At 43.1% G+C, this 18163-nt stretch overlaps 1 protein-coding gene across 3 annotated transcripts in view; it reads left to right on the top strand.

Moving 5' to 3' along the window:
- ARAF (A-Raf proto-oncogene, serine/threonine kinase) overlaps positions 1-18163 on the top strand; it is a 1000066-nt gene that overhangs the window by 327722 nt on the left and 654181 nt on the right. For all 3 annotated transcript variants that reach the window (XM_069647431.1, XM_069647429.1, XM_069647432.1), the window contains exon 6: positions 1257-1334. In XM_069647431.1, coding sequence (XP_069503532.1) covers positions 1257-1334 — 78 coding nt within the window. The remainder of the gene's footprint in view (positions 1-1256; positions 1335-18163) is intronic.

Raw genomic sequence — 18163 nt, 5'->3', positions numbered from 1 at the left:
TTTGAGAGCCTTGGCTGGAGTGCCTCTAACCCAACCACATAGGCACCCTCCAGTCTTTACAATGAGGTATTCAATATACCCATCGTGGTGCCCACAGTCAAAGGCTTCTGCAGGCCCCCTCCTACTGCATTTTGGCATGGACTTGTATTGGCTAGAATACTGCTCGACTCCTCTTCCTCCTGGCGCTGCCGCTTTTTGAACCTAGCATTGGTCCTCTAAAAGAGGGTCTCCTCTGGCATCCCATGGGGTCGGTTGCTGTTTTTTTCACACCTGTATGGTAAAACTGGAACTTTCCCTTTTCTCTATAAACGGGGCTATGCATATTGACTTTGTCCTGTTAATTCCTATGGGGGCTTTAAAGGTTATCTGGATCTCTTCTAAAGTGACTTTGGATGTACTTGCCTGCTATGGAGATTTTTCCTCCGTTGCCTTTGGGTCCAAGGCGTTTTAGCCATATACCTGAGTTTTAGCAAGAACAACATATTTTGATCTGTAATTTTATGAAGAATAACAGATTACACTGTATCTATTTTTCTAGGAATGTAATTAGCTAGTGTTAGAAGCCTAATTGTGGTCAGACTTTTGGTGGCCTCGGGCCATGTGTTCTAAAGTGTTTAACCTCTTTCCTCTGTCAGTGTTATATTTACTATATGGGCTACATCGGCACTCCTAACACTATGTCCTAGAGATTTCTGAATTCCTATGACTGTTGTTGGTAATTGTGGTCCTGATTATTACTTTAAAACTGAATCTGTTGATTGCCTAAGGTTCCTCATTTCTTCCCTTGTCTTACTTCTTACTACCAGGTAGTGGACAACACACTAAGGCTTTATACATGCACTGTATACATACTGTATATATATATGTAATACATACTTGAAATTATAGAGATTGTATGGGTATTTTATTATAGTGTATGTTTTTCAGTATACCAATGTGGGTATTTTATTTAAATGACAGTGTAGAGTAACTAGATTTCACTACCAGCCTTCGTCCCTCCCTTGAGTTAAGCCTGACTGCTCTTCCATAGCTACATCCACTTTAGGTTAGATACATTCACAGCCAATCTCCCTAACATCAGCCATATCCATAATTGATTTGTAACCCTCATGTACTCATTGTCCACCCTTCTTGCTCCAAGAAACTCCCCTTGGATCGAAATCATTGTTTTTATTGTGTGTTTTCTGAGAAATATTTCTATGTTTGCATGTTTTCAGTATAATCCTTGACTTTTAATGTCATATCTCTTATTTCAGATCTTACACATCTGGTTTTCCAGAAATAACCCCCGATCATCCGCTGCTTTATGAGCCCCTCACACCTCAACCTGCCAGGTGAGTAATACCAGGGATGACAGTTTTATATCTGCCCATTGAAAAATATGGAGCTACCATCAACCTTAATGCCGGCATTTGGGGTCACTTTGGTTTACTAAAGCCCTCTCCTAGTTCCATCATGTCTAGAAAACTGTGATGTGATTAGAGGGATGGCAACATGAAAATTGTATTATCTGTCGGATTTAATTTGTCTTTTGGGAATTCTGTAAAATCTGATATAATAGGATTGTCGCCCATATAATAATAATTTTCCCTTTTAGGATTTTATCTGAAAATGTCCACTAGATGGCAGCACAGACCTTGCTCACATAGATTATAGTATTCAAGTGGCAATGAAAAGGAAGGTCAGCGCTGCCATTTAGTGCATCATATTGTAATGAATATGATGTAACCTAAAATAATCCATATGATATGTACCCCTTAATAATTATTTATTGTGTGGACAAGTATTCTTTTGAAAAAAAAAAGCAATTTGGAGTTAATGATCGGATTACCGAAACTACAAGGCTGAAAAAGTTTGGATAGTGACTTGTCAGAGAATATCCATATGGACTATTTGATCAAGTGGTGCCTTGCACTCCAAAGATCCTCCATCAAACAGTAGCCCATTCAAGTTATTTTTGGGAAAGGGGCCAAGGAAAGGTCCTGTCTTGCACAGTTGTAAGCAAAATGTTATTATACAGCTCAGTTAAAGAATGGCAAAGTAATGTCTGTGATTCGGAATCGCTAATTCCCATCTAATTAAATATTCAGTTATTTTTTATGGTTACAGAATCTATTTACCCATCCACTTAGTAAATAAGTTAACTTCATATTTTTACGAAGGGTTCCATTGTAATCTATGTTATCAGAAGAGTAGTTTTCCACAAGTTACACAAATTTTCTTTTTGTTTAACTTGTGGAAAACTACTCTATATATATTTTGCCCAGGTATTTGGCTTCCATGCCGCTTTCAAAATGAATAAACAGATACACCTGCCTCTGTCTCTGATGCAACTTTGCCCTCCTTTCTTGAATACTATGATTCATATTATCTTTGGGTAGTGTGAGTCTTACAGATCACTGCAAAAAATATATTAGGGCTTTTATCTGGCCTCATTTCAGGCAGCTGGAGTGCATCAAGTCACTATTTGATTCTTTGTATTTGTAGTTTTCCTTTTCCGTTATAGGTCCAAGAAAGCAAACAGATAGTCCAGACTACAAAAGCATAATTTATTTTTTTGTGCCAAAAGAATTATGCATAATATACAAAGAGCAATAAAATATACTTTTGTCTATGCTGGATAAGCACAGTTTGCTGCAATTAGCTTGAGGAGAACAATGGGTAAACACTGATGTCTTTTTTTTTGGCGTTAATAGTTTGAAAACTCTGGCAAAACACGACCAGAATTGGAAAAGCCTAATCACTGAAACCAGGAAAACTATTCATTTTGAAGCACATGCAGTATCATTGGACAGCTTTATTACTTGATAGTTAATACCTAATAATTTAATAACTATCAGTCACCTTTTTTAGCATGAGAAATTGTCATCTGCTCAGAATCGCAAAAAGTAATTCCAATGGCTGTTCTCAAACGATAAGTGTTTCTTTATCAACGTACCTAAACACTGTATATTCATAAATCCTCAATATCTCATCCCATTTGCTGGATCACGGAGCACACTTAAATAGAGTGGAACTGTTTTGCTTTTGTTTAAAAAATGTTATGTACCATACTATATAATCAAAGGCCAGATGTATGTTTGTCCAAAGCTGTCCTGCCCTCTTCGCCTGTTATCACCGCTAGATGGAGCTGTTGCCTTACACATACAACAATAAGACTTCAAGTTTATCTTCCAGGTGACCAAAAGGTGTATTTCAACACTGAAAACATACAATTAGCTGCAGAAAAGGCCAAAGACAGGGATACCACTGTAACAGCATACTACATGTTGCATACACTAAGAGCATATGTATATTAAACATAATCTAAATATAAACAAATTCATATGATGAAGCACTATTTCTCTAACAGAATTAACATTTTTTCAATGCACTTATTTATTATGTGATTATTCATTGTAATATTTCATGATATTTATTATTTAAATGATATTCTTCATGTTTGTTTTCAACTTTATTTGACTTCAATTTACATTATTTTATGATATGTCTACTTCGAATAATACTGCACGTGAATTATATTACTGTGACATACCTCAACATCATATATTTGCGTCCAAACCCGTAAGTGGAATGCAAGACAATGAGGAACAGATTGGCCGTATGTACTAAGTTGAACTTTCAACTGGTTTGTGAGACTTTGTTTGAGGTTACTACTCCTCCACGTAAAAGGAGCAAAATCCTTTACATATTTTATTTTCTATTAACATAAATTATGTCAAAATACACCACATAATATATTTACACTCTGAAAATGTCTTCCTTTACGCACATTAGCTAGTTTACAGAGGCCTTTTCACTAGTGTATATATATATATATATATATTTCTGATGCTTGTGTAATCTGCTTAGATCACATGCTATGCATAGGCTGACATCTAGTGGAAGCTGCAGAGTATTACAGTTGTTTTGCGAAACTCGAAAATGGACGTCGAAAAGGGGTGTGCCAGTAATACAATCCCTATTGTGACGTCCCCTTTACCCATGAAGCCTCACGGTTGTAGGTCCCTCAGTTGGTTTTTTTCCGCCATGTGAGCGGACACATTTGTGGAGTGCATTTCGGCTTACGTCATTGACCTTTATAACTTAAGTTAGTACCTCTTTCTGTCCTTTCACCTCGTCAAGACTCAAGGAAGACTACGAAGCTGACCGTCGGATGAAGATTCCGATGGCGCTACCTGACCTTGGAAGGCCCTTTAGGCCTCAGCCTTACAGTAGGGTGAGTGGGGGGTGGTCATAAACATGTATATTACCACCATTTCCCATTGTCGGCCAGCTGTCTGCCAACAAAATGGAGCGTACTCCTTTTAAATTCTGCCCATCCTGCAATAAAAAATATAAGTTTGTTGACAAACACAGGGTGTGCAACCTTTGTTTGCACAGAGACCACGACGAGGGTCATTGTCGGGCCTGTAAACTGCTCCCACCCAAGACCCTCAAGGACAGGCGGACAAAGTGTTGGGCCCATCACGCCATGCAGGCAGAGGCCGCCATGGACGTTGAAAGGGCGTCCAGCTAACTCAGCAATACTGTCCCTTCGGACGGCGAGGGTGACTGGGAACCTTGACGTTACTCAGTGGCAGCCCCTGACCCTAACAGACAGGCCAGCGGTCCTGTTACAGGGAAGACACCCGGCGGGCAAGGGCACTAAACTCCCCCACACCAAACACACTGCCCACGGCGGTGCGAGCGAAGACGCACGCCGAGAGTCGATGATGAAGGGCCGATCCGCTGATCAGAAGTCCTCTGAGCGCCCCGAACAGCCGCCTCACGACAAGCCCGCTAAAGCAAAAGAGGTCCGACTCGAACCCCCACCCCCGCCCAGCCTCACAGGCTCGAAATTCGCCGCACAAGCCATCCCTGCAGTTCAGACTCGACCTACACCCGGGGACAAGCCCAGCAAGTTAGGTTTGGCCCGTTCTGCTGAAGAACAGACCCCCAGGGCCCCTATCTGGACCACTATCTCCAAAAAAGTTTCCTCCAAGAGCAAGGATCATAGAGAAAAGCACTGATATACTCATAAGGGCTGCAGAGCATTTTGCGATCGAAAACGCAAGAGATCCAACAGGATAAAGATTTCGCAGAAAATATCTTGGGCGACAAGAAACCTGCAGCCCAATTTATTCCCCTGCTTAAGTCAGTCCAAAGAAGGATTCAGCCTTCCTTAGAAAGGCCGAATGAAACCAGGGCGGTAAACCCTAGAATTGAGAAACTCTTCCACCCAGCGCATCCCAACCCCTTATATATAAGGGGCCAACTTTGGCCAGCCTCTTTGGTAGTCACCACTACCAGAAAGAGAGCTGGTACCCCCTTGGCATCCTCCGAAGCTCCTCCGGACAAGGAGAGCAAAAAACTGTATGCAATAGGTAGGAAAATAGCATCATCTGCGGCATACCAAGCGCGGATAGCAAATCATTCCAGTTTAATATCCAATTACGATTGCACCAAATGGGATGAGATGATGGCCCCTCAGCACCAGAGCCCCTTAAATCCAAACTCTCCCTCCTGGCTGCCGAAGGCAGAGCTACAGCTGGCGTTCTCCTGAAAAACAACTTTGATGCAGCAGATAACACTGGCCATATTATCGCAAAAGCCACAATCTTAAAACGCCATGCCTGGCTTAGACAGTCGGGGTTCAGATTGGAAACTCAAGCTACCTTAGTCAACATGCCCGTTGAGCAGAATGTGTTGTTTGGTAAAGCAGTTGAGGACGCTCTAAAGTCCGTCAAGGAAGAATATGAGACACTAAAAAGCATTGGCCAACTGGCAAACAACCAGGCCAAAGAGGTGGCAATAATTCATCGCTTTTGAGGTCAAAACACACAGAGGCACCGGATATAATCAGAGAACACCAACTAACAGGCTACCTAGTCAGCGCAGGGGTCGCGGAAAAGGGAGAGGTTCCCCCACCAGAGGTGGAGGGACACCCTCCAAAACAATGACGCCCTGCTACAAGTCCCCTCCCATGCCCCGCCCCCTAGTCGGGGGACGAATATCTTTTTTCATCTACGCATGGGAGGATATAACATCGGACAAGTGGGTGCTGTCGACGGTGACAGGAGGTTACTTTATAGAACTCCAGGGAAGACCATCAAACCTCCCACCGCGCCAGAATAAAACATCACAGGAAGAACAACTCATCCTGCTGGAGGAAGTCAAGGCTCTACTCCTCAAGAATGCCATCAAAGTCGTGCCGTACAACAAGGTAATCAAGGGTATTTATTCAATGTACTTACTTGTTCCAAAGAAAGATCTGACCATGTGCCCGGTACTAGACTTGCGCCCTGCAAACAAGTTTGTCAAGCCACAAAAGTTTTGCATGACAACGCTACAAGAAGTAATTCCTCTGTTAAAACAGGGGTATTACTTGGCAACATTGAAATATGAAAGTAAGCATTTTTCATGTCCAATGTTCCCAGCGCACAGAAAATTCTTGTGGTTCAAAGTAGTAGACCAGCAATACCAGTTCAAGGTGCTGCCCTTTGGGATAGCCTCAGCTCCAAGGGTGTTCACCAAAGTACTGGTGGTGGTGGCAGCGCACCTACGCAGGGAGTCAATCCCAGTGTACCCTTACCTGGACGACTGGCTGATCATGGGAGAAACCTACGATCTTTGCAAGCGAAACACGCAAAGAAATATAGACCTCTTCCAATTGGGCTTCTCAATAAACAAGAAAAAGCCAAGTCTGGTACCAAACTCATCGAAACAGTTCCTAGGAGCTGTATTAGATACGAAAACCGGTTTAGCCTTCCCATCCATGGAAAGAGTACAAAACATGCTTTGGCAAATACCCCAGTATCAAGCCGGTCTCCAGATAAGCGTACGCAAAGCAATGCGCCTGCTAGGGATAATGGCATCGTGCATTTACCTGGACCCCCATGCACGCCTGCGCATGCAACCAATGCAGGAGTGGTTGGCGAAACAATGGTCTCAGGCAAGTGGTCAGTGGGACGCTCTAGTGGTTGTTACACCAACACTGGTTCAGAACTTATGCTGGTGGTCAAGGGAGAATCTGCTCAAGGGGAAACGTTTCCACGAACCGGAAGCGCAGTTGGTCGTCACGACAGACGCTTCACTTTCCGGGTGGGAGGCCCACTACCTTCACCACACAGCACACGGCCTGTGGTCACAAGAGACTGCACAAAGGCACATAAACATAATAGAGTTATTGGCAATCCTCAAGGCACTACAAGCCTTCGAAGAACATCTGACGAACCAATCGTTACAAGTCTTAACAGACAGCACTACCGCTATGTTCTAGGTCAACAAACGGGGAGGTATACACTCTCCAAATCTGTCCAAGATGGCGCAGAAAATATGGAAGTGGGCACTCAGGCTCAGTAGAGCCTCTGGCCATACGTTTGTTAAACACTATTCCCTGGACTCCATCCATGGGCAGGATTTGGCCTTTGGTAAGCCAGTCCTCTATTCAGCCATTTGAGTGGGTACTCTACATTTTACAGGCTAAATTATTTCCCTCCTCCATAGTGTGATACTGCTTTGGGAGTCTGTCATAGATGTGGAATACGTCGGAGGACACAATCCCTTCGAAGAACAAGTTACTTACCAAACTGGTAACGTTCTTTCGATGGGATGTTCCTCCGACGTATTCCACATCGCCCTCCCAGCCTGCCCCTCTGGAGAATTTCCTCTGTGATTACAGCTTCCATTTCCGCAAGGTTGTAGGCAGTTTATACTGACAGGAGACTGGTGTCACACGTTCTGGGGGCAAAAATGAAACTGAGGCAACGGGTGCTGTGCGTCCTATATATAACATTCGGTAACGTCAACCCTCGACGGAGGCCCTCGAGGGACATCGGCTCGATGGCATCGACGCAAGACGCTCTCTGCTGAAAAGTTTCCGAAGTGCACAGCTGTGGACATTACATGTCATAGATGTGGAATATGTCGGAGGAACACCCCATCGAAAGAACGTTACCAGTTTGGTAAGTAACTTGTTCTTCTGGTGCTTGTATCCGCTTAGATTCACATGCACCCACCCTCCTCCCCTGAGAGAAGGTGCATAGATGTTACATGAGCTTTTTATATATCTGCTTGGAAACTCTGTACTCGCGCAACTCCTCATGCTACCTCATGTCAGAAAAAATGCAATCTGAGGGACCTACACGCATGAGGATCCATGGGTACAGGGGACGTCACAATAGGGATAGTATTACTGGCACGCCCCTTTTCAAAGTCCATTTTCGAGTTTTGAAAAACAACTGTAATACTCTGCAGCTTCCACTAGATGTCGGCCTATGCATAGCATGTGAATCTAAGCAGATACAAGCACCAGAAATACAATTACGGTGAGTAATGTATTCCATATATATCTATCTATCCAGTCACACCAATATTTATTATCAAAAATACATAGACATGGTAAAACCTCCCGGGAGATCGATTGTGTCTTCTATTAAGTCTCTTGGAAACTACTTCTAAATTCCTTCTTACAGCCTTTTGTGCAGAGTCTTAATTCCTATATTTAAGACACATCTGACTTGCTGAATCGATTATGCAACATCAACTGGGAACCCACATACATATTGGTATCTCTTGATGTTGTGTGTGTCCCTTTTAAAGGTCAATTTAACATTATTTTTGTCTTAAGGCATGCAAATAATTTTGGCTACACGTTCTCTCAGTCACAGACAGCAAAATGAAATGCTTTTAGCAATTTTAAGATTCTGTTTAGGGCATAATGTTTTCATTTTTGATGAAAAATAAACGTTACAATTAAACCTGTGGGGCACTTATGGGGTCATTTATTGCCCCTACCTACACACATATTGACATGGGCTGGTGGGAACATACTATTGCGTGGGCAGAGAAATTTGATCAATCACATATAGCATGTCGTTTTATGGCACAGATTTATTGTTATTTGGAATGGATCACATGATAAACTGCCAGAATATGTTCTTGTTTAAAGGAATAGTGTGCTCAAAAATATTATTGTCCCGAGGGTTCAGGCATGTGTTTTTAAAGGAATGGTTCAGTCAAAAAATGTTATTGTCCCTACGGGTCGGCCATGTGATTTTAAGCCTAAGTCGCTCGATTTTAGAAAAATTTCCTATGGACCTTACCCGAGTTTTCGTCCATTAAACGCACGCGAAAACAGGCATCAGGGCGCTGCCATTTTGTGATAATCCTATCACTTGCCGCATCGCCCTGGCTGACCTGCTTTTGCGGCACTAAATTATAACCCCCGCCCCTGAGCCTGACATTATCAAAACATTCATATTCCCCGCCTCTCTCTGTGACGTTACTGTGCTGCGTAGGCAAACGCGCCCAGTTGTCTTCTACGCCACTTCACACAGAACCCGTAAACCAACACAGATCAACTCACAACACAGCGCGCCACAATTCGGAATATGAAACTGTACTTTCAAATCAAACAGCAACACGGTACATTTGGTAAAGTACATTTGGCATATTAAATCGGAATGTCATATTTTTCTTTTCTCTCTATCCGCAAATCCTGTTCCGTTTTATCGTGAGTCACGCGCTGTTACTTTATGGTACACAGGGTGTCGGTTTTCGTTAAAAGAAGCACTTTGGTCGCACGGTGAACCGTAAGGCTGTTCTATCCACTAGGCAGTAGGCCAGCGTAAAGGTTGATATGTTGCTTCTAGCCGCTAGTACAGCGTAAGGGCATATGGGCCCTTGGCGATCGTCCCATAAGATCATCAAAGTGGTGCAGTTGTTTACGATAAGCTGCAGCTGGCGGTTGAAGAAACCATCTGCCGGGGTCTGAAACTGGTGGCAGTAGCAGTAGGGTAGGATATACCTGTTTTGAAAATATAAAAATTATAATTAGTCTCGCCAGCCGATCTTTATTAATATTATTCATTTTATTTATTACGGCCGATCTGAAACTATTTGCTTTCAAGGATAGTGCAATGGAGTATGTTCGGCTCTAAAATCAATGTGAAAACTAACGAAATAAATCGAGGTTAACACACAATGAGAAACAACTGTTTGCCTACATGCGTGTGGAATGTGGACCTGCATGCCCATGTGCCCGGTACAAAGACTATCCCACAAACGTTTTACTTGCTCTTCATTCATTAATTCATCCATTCATTAATTCTTCATTCCGGTATAAAAGCGTCTAAAGAGTTACTTACATTATATTTGCAATTTCCATTGTGTCTCTGCGTAATGCAGTCCGTAAATCCCACTGTGCTCTTGACAACGATTTTTCGTATACTGAACTAACATGAAACTCGGTCTAGTTTCAGAATTTTCTGCCTTATCGTCTTTTACGTTATTGCACCCCTCCTTCAAATGAAGTCCTTTCGGCATGGTCCCTGTCTCTCAAGGTCAAAAAACAATAGAACCTTCTACTGCCAGTGTGAGTTGTGGGCCTCTTCAGGCCGCCGGCTGAAAATCAAAGCCGCTGGCCTTCACTCTAAACGAGCATACATTCTTACTTTGCAACATCCCGTAGTAAAGCCATCTGTGAGAACTTGAATTTTCGAATCCATCTATGTACTAGGACTCAATGTGCAAATGTGAACTGGCTTCTCTCCCATCTGCAACGGCTCTCTTGGCGCTTTCTGAGGCCCCCAATTTTGCCCTCGTTGTCCGCGAGCTTTGCAGCCCTAGAGAACCATAACTATGGAGACATTGACTTTTTGGGGAAGGTCAGGGAAAGTATAACGTACCCGAGGAGTTGAGTTGAAAGTGAGATTTATTGTTTGTTTGTTTTATTATTTGCAATACGCAAGCCTTGTGAAACTTAGTTACAGCAACACAAATATATACATACACATATTGACAAGGTCAGCGATATGAGGTGAACAGAGAGAGAAGTCAAACATGACACCCAGGTTGTTCGCCACCCAGGATGGTGAAGGGAGGGGTTAGGGTTAGCATACACTGTACAGTAACATTTATTTACAAAAAGACAATTGTATTACAATTATTTAAACCGGGATTTGTACTTCACAACCAGCTCTGCTTTGGGTGGACATGGCACAGTGGCAATGTTTGGTGGCAATGCATCAGTGCTCTGCACAGAAACGTTCAAAATTCCATATCTGTGCTTCTCGAGTACAGCAACAATAAGGCTTTTTACAAAGTCTGACTTCATTTCCTCATAGACTGGTTTGATGACCCATTGCTTACTTCTTTTAGAAAACACCTTAATGTAGCGAGGCATCCTTACATTCCCCATAGTCCTAGATTGTTCACGGCAGAGATTCTCGTTATGAGCCAAGATTGCAAGTAGAATCCTATGTTTCATGCCCTGTATGCTGAAATGCAAGCGCTTTGGCCTGTACTTTAGGCACATATTGTGGAACACCTCCAAACCTCCTGTGTGACAGAATTCTGTCAGTCCCCTCAAATCAGAGTTTTATCGAAAACAATCTTCTCAATGGCTTTGTGTGTCTGTGAAGATGGAATCAACCGCTTCTTCTTCCTTGCCTCCTCTGGGGACAAAGGGCCATGTTCGCATTGCTGGAAATGTAGGTTTTTTGACCAGCGGTGAACGTTGGTACAGTGGTGCATCAGTGACCGCCAATTTTCAAGTAGTACTTCCACTGACCCTTCACAAGTTTTGGAGCTCCACCAAAGATGGTTGCTGATAGACTGGGACCACTGTGAAATACTTTCCAAACCTTTTTTTCCCCTGCAGCCAAGATTTTCTTATTGATTGATTTAACAAGATGCCAAACATCAAATTGATGTTTAATATGCGGGAACTGCTCTCTCATTGTCTTGGCAATTGAAACGTGTCTGTCCGTGGCTATGAGGTCGATGTGCATTCCCCTCGGTTGTAGATGTTCCACTGATTTTATAAATCCTGGTTTCCCCATGGCCACTGAGGATGTACATTGCGTTACCTGCACGACCACCAAACTCACAATTTTCTTACTATCCATGTCCTGAAAGTGGTAGGTGCAGTACTTGGCAGAAAATCCAGGGCTGTCGCACTGTCCATCGCCGGCTAGCCTGAATCGTTTCCTTTCGAATGTACTTGCTAGAGACAATTGTTCAATTTTCCAAGCATCACTAATGGCCGGAAACAGATAATCATGTTGGTATTTGTAGTACTGCATTTTAGAAATGAAATGAAGTCCCACAAACTGAAAGAAAGACTCTAACTTTCTAAAACTGGACCCACTAAAAAGTGATGCAGCTGCACACAGTAGATTGACTGCTGGCAGCTTCCCCAGCATCGGTTGTGCAGACCATGAGAATGCATGATTTAATCTACAGGCTGCATGTATTTTGACGTTACTGTCTTGTTTTTGACGAGTCACATGAATCAATGGCCTCCAACATACTTTCCCTCTGACGGAATGCCCACATTTCAGCATACTTATAATATCCATCAAACAACTGTAGAATAGTATGTATTTGCCCTCTTTCATTAGACTGTCATCCGGTGTCACACTTGTTTCGGACTGCATCGTTGAGGACATTTCACCACAACTGAAAGAAATATCGCCGATATCAGGTTCTGATGCGTTGGTGAATGCTGCTGCTGGTTCATTCTCTGTCATTTCAACATCTGTTACTTCAACATTGATGGGAGAACACAACATTGTCGACCGCTTTTTTGGTGGCAAATTTTTTGGCGGGTGTAGATTGTGTGAATTGATCTGCGACTACTTCTGAGCTATCCTCAATACATTCAGTATCATCTTCTTGTGGTGGTGCAGTCGCACTCTAGAAATGGTCCATTACAACTTTACTGGATTCTCCGGACACATTCATTACATGTTCAGGCCATTGGATATGAGCATCTCTAGTCGCAACACTAGGCGTCTGAATTAATAGTTCCTCCATAGTGTAAATGGTCTGGCAAGCAACATCTCTCATTCGCTTCACTGTCTGTGTATGTATAGTTCGTAGACCCACTGGTAACTACAGGACAGATTGGAAAAGGGATGTTCAGTTTAAACACAAAATAAAGTATAGTACAATTGACTGGAAAAAACATAAAATAGTCCCCAGCACAAAGAAATTCTAAAGTTATGAACTGTTTGTAACTAACCTTATTTTTGTTTCTTTTCTTTGCAACTTTCTTGACTCGACCTTCAACATCTGCACGCTGTAGCTCCGATTCGTTTCTGCATCTCTTCCCTTCCTCTTGCTCTGCAACGACTATATTTTCTGTATCCGCATAGACAGCACGGAATGAGGCTCCATCGACTCCCTGAAACATAGTACTTTCATTACTATGTATCACAATATTGATAACATAAAACACGTGAGGACGAACACACAGGTACATCTCAATAGCTCAACACAAATTAAACATTGTGTAGAACAATCAAACGACAAGTATTCGAGCTCTGATGACCTAGTTCCATGGAACTGTCAGTATCCATACCTCTGGCTCTGCATGGACTGCCATGAATGGTTGTATTGGAGAGGAGGCATCAGCAACTCTCTGAAACACAGTACTTGCGTTAGTATGGTTTTCAATATTGTAAACATAACACACACTTGGGGTCGGCGGCACAGGTACATATAAAGAGATAACCACAAATGATGCATTGTCTAAAAGAATCAAGGAATATTTAAATATGGTCGGATTTAATCGACTTATTTCTCCGATTTTTTTACATCTGCATCATCTAAATGGGATCTTGTGATTGTAGTGGAAGCTCCATCGTCTCCCTGAAACACAGTACTTGCGTTAATAGGGAAGAAAGTATAGCAAATGGAATCACGTTATATGATCACGCACGATGGAGCTGTCAGTATCCATACCTCGAGCTGCTGAAGAATATCTATGGATATTGTAAATGTGGTGCGCACTTCCGAAAGCTGTTGCGCTGATTCGTATCCGCATGGTCCCGCTTCCACTTCCCCTGGAATTACTTGAATGTCAGGCTCTGCATCAAGTGCGTGGGTTGACGCTTCAACAACTGCCTGAAACATAATATTTGCATTAGTAAGGATTACAATATTGAAAACACAACACACACTTGGGGTCGACCGCACAGCTACATATCAATGGCTAACTACGAATGTAACATGGTGTAGAACAATCAAACGACAAGTGTTCCAGTCCTGATGATCACGGTCGATGGAGCTGTCAGTATCCATACCTCGTGCTGCTGAAGAACATCTAGGGCTGTTGTCAATGTGGTGGACGCTTCAGCATCTTCCTGAAAGACAGTACTGGCATTAGTATGGATAACACTAATTATAACTGAAAACAAACACCAGGGAACGACAACTAAGGTGTATATCAATTGGAAAGCACTAACCAAACAAATGGTAAAATAATCACACGATACATAAAAACAATTACTTGACCTGCATAAAACAAGTCTGTAGCGGAATAGCCAAGTATGATTACCTGATACGCGCTACAAGTGGTTGATAACTGCGAGCACGTCACGGATGTAGAAGTTCTTGCTTCAGATTCAGTGGATAGTCAAGCAGTTGTAAAGGTAAATTGTTTGATAATGAAATGCAAATATTAAAAAATTGCCATGTAAACCGACAGAATACTTGAGAATAATGCTATTGAAAATGCACAATATAGCACAGTTCCCTGTGCCCATAAATAGATTTCCTTTGGGGGTTATAAAATCGAAAAAATAATGTATTGATAAATGTCATTATTCAAAAAGCTATACACTCATATCAATATCGAAGGTATTAAAAGGGACACAACACCTAAAATATCAATTCATCCATTCGGCGACCTACACACTACCGCAAGGCCTAAAGTTAAATCCGGACACTTGACTCACCAGTGGCGGAATGTGGACGAATAGATTTGGAATAGCGTTTGCGAGCAATTTTCGTGTCGTTCGCCGTTTATTCTTCTTTGTTACCCAAGATGTGGCGTACATGTTAGAGGAAAAGTGCCGGCTGCAGATGCAGTATCGATCACCTCCTCTTGTCCTCAAAGACTTGCTGGACCCTACTTTCAAGCTCTTCCGGTGGATATCTGCAATGTCTGACCCATTCTCTTATTCGATCAACAGTTTTAGGGACTACATGCATTTTAGTGCCTTCAGATTTAGCATGGGTCTTCGAAGGGCAACCGCTAATCGAACAGGCAGGCATTGTTGAAAATTCTGAAAAGTAAATATCAAGATTATTATAAAACCTTGATGAATAAAAATGTCATAAAAAAGTAAATGAACCATACCATGTTCAATGCAAGGTTTGTTTTGGTCGCCGGAACTATACCAGTTCATCAGGTGCGGCTTAGTATTTGCATAAATTACAGAATTGTTTTTAATGATGTGACTAAACTCTGAACATGTGACTCGTCCCTTGGATGTTCTGTCTTGCACGAGACGTAAACATGCTTACATTATAGACTGGACCCCCGAAGGATGCAATTTGATGACAATTGACACAGATGAAAATAAATAGATCTATTGATAGCATAACAATTAAAACTCAAGTCAATAGCAATGAGACCAATGACCATAGCACTATTGGGTACTGTAATCGCAAATAGATAGAAATGTAAAAATGACCGAAATATGACTAGGATACATGGCCTTACCTTGACCAACAAACAGTTGGATTCAGCAGGCCGAGCAGTATGTTGCAGGAGAACACGTAGATGGCCACAGGTAGCACACTGACTAGTTTGCTTGAAGCGGTCACAGATAGCACGACGACGAGCAGATTAGCATAGATCTCAGTGCTTCTTAGGTAGAAGGTTCAGGAGTTGACTTGCAAAGCACAAATTTGTTCTCATGAGACATATCAAGTAGTTTATAAAGTATTAGAAACAGGGGTGTGTTTGTGAATGAATGACATGTGTATGTCGTGGTATTATGTGGTTTGCAGGGGGGCGGCCTGCCTCAGGGGAGGCCTGCCTGGAGACACGGCGTCTGAGGAGGCCATTTGAGCGATGGCCCCTGGGCGTGGGATACCTTTTGAAGTGTACATGCTGTTTGGCACCTTGGCCGTTTGCGCCCGTGACCGCCCCCCATGCCAGCGCTCATCCCCGGGTGCGAACCGCCTTTGATAGAGGGGGGTGGGATGGATGGGCCGGTGGGCGTGCAGGCAAGTGTGTGGGTGCGAGGGGCCATCAGGCCTCTCTCATCCTTTACTTCTCAGTAGAAACTCGGACCAAGTGCCTCTAGTAGTGGGTTCGCTCCTTGCCCTTATGTGATGTTAACTTTGGTTGACATTTGTATAGATGGGACCACTGAGCAGGACACGGGGCATCCATTTTTGTACCCCCTTTCCACTCCATCTTGGTGACCAGGCCTCACTGCAGAGAGCACATGGCCCCCACCCTCGTTCCCACTCTGACTGGAAAACTCCAGAGGTATTTGCAACAGCTAATAAAAGTAACACATCACTCTTCCTCTGAGATCACTGTCCTGCATGTGAACCAGCCTGAACTAAGCACATAGCTCGTTCATCTCCACAAACGTGTCCTTGCCCACGCACCCTCGCCAGTGGAAACTTACTGCCATTCTGACCCTGTGTCCCTGCAAGCTGTTCTCTTCATGTGCCAGACCACTGACCAAGCCATGAGGCCCACCTGGCAGATCCCCAACTAACATTAGACCCCTACTGCAGTATATAGTTGCCTATCAATAACAAATGCCACATACCGGAGATTCTTGTGAGCACAGACCCACACTTCAAACAGTGTATTATAATGGTCAAGACCCTTAGGCCTGTATAATCCAATGTTAATTGATAGTATAGATATATGTGTGACTTTTATAGAGACATAACCGACTGAAAGACTTGGAACAAGTGTTATTTAGCTTAGATAGTGACCACCCTGCTTCACAGCGACCTGATCTTCACCCATTCGGAGCACAGATGTCTGACGTTCATCCTTGGATGGAGAGACACTTGATTCATTTAAAAAATCGAAACAACCGTTGTTAAAATATATGTGGTGTTTTATTTTGTATCTTATTTTGATGACACAAAAATACAAGACTTTACACATTGTACAGGTCAGGTTGCAGCACAGCGAGAGAAAATCCCATGTACTGACCGCTGTCACTTGGGAAGGTTTCTCTTATGGCACGAACGGCACAGGCAGGTATTACTCTTCGAACGCGGTGTCCAAGCCTCCCGTGAAGCCACCATGTAAAGGAACGATAGGCCACCAGCCTGTACCACCTGTGAAAAGGAATGAAACAAACTGTTTTTAAATGACCAAGATAAGTTTAATACATGTTTGTTGTCAATGACAATTCTTGTAACTAATGGCATTCTGCTCGGACAAATGCTATCTAGACATTGCACACTACTGAACGACTTTCATGCGTTACAATGATATGTATATGTAATTTTGGATATAGTAGAAGACCATGAAATAGGAGTGGCATGACAAGCAGAATATACTTACTCGTTACTCGGATTACGAGGACGAACAGTTGTGTGAAGCACCATCATTATCCTCAACACGGACCGTGTGAGGCAGGCTGCCCTGAAGTCTGGCAGCTCAGTGATGCATTGCGGTCGTGGCTCGCCTTCTGAAATGTAGGCCACGCATCCCGCGTTTTCACAGCAGCAGCAGTTCTCGTCCTCGGTTGGCATTAGCTCGCACCGATTGCATGTGCACCAGGTGGAAACACCATCCATGCGACTAGGTCCAGGCTCTTCAGCTGTTGAATCGTCCTCTCAACTGTCGTCCGAAGACCCATCGTTTTCGCGTGTTTCCCTTTCCAGTAGTTCCTCCTCGGTATACTAGGGCTCGTACATGTAGGGCATCATTGTAGCCATTGTGTGTTAAACAAACTAAAATAATTCATAGCAGTGGTACTGGTATCTGTTCACACGGGCTACAAGCAATGAAGGGAGCTGACCAGAGCACAGAAACGAGTCACAGAATACTCAAAGTAACACACAGAGAGGAATGGAATTGAAAATCTGCTGCTGTGTGTTGTGAAACAATCTGTTTATACTTATTGAGGAAAGAGGCGTCCTGCCATTTCCATGGCGACACGTCATTAGCTGAAGCACAGCGAATGTTGACACGCTCCTCTGCACACCAGAACACTGCTTACATCTCCACAACACCTACTAACATCTCCACAACACCTTCCCCGGGTTCCCACACTACTCCCTCCAGGGTTCGAGACTCACGTGATGTGGTTACCCCAAAGGACTGAAAGCTCTGTACCAGGTACAATGTAAGTGCCCGGTGGCAGCCCTTCCTGCATTGGCAGTTGCCATGGAGAACATACAG

Source organism: Ambystoma mexicanum, chromosome 2q (assembly GCF_040938575.1).
Source record: "Ambystoma mexicanum isolate Mex_15411 chromosome 2q, UKY_AmexF1_1, whole genome shotgun sequence".
NCBI classification, from domain to species: domain Eukaryota; kingdom Metazoa; phylum Chordata; class Amphibia; order Caudata; family Ambystomatidae; genus Ambystoma; species Ambystoma mexicanum.
The sequence above is the reverse complement of the archived record's forward strand: the minus strand, read 5'-3'. Positions and strand labels throughout refer to the sequence as shown.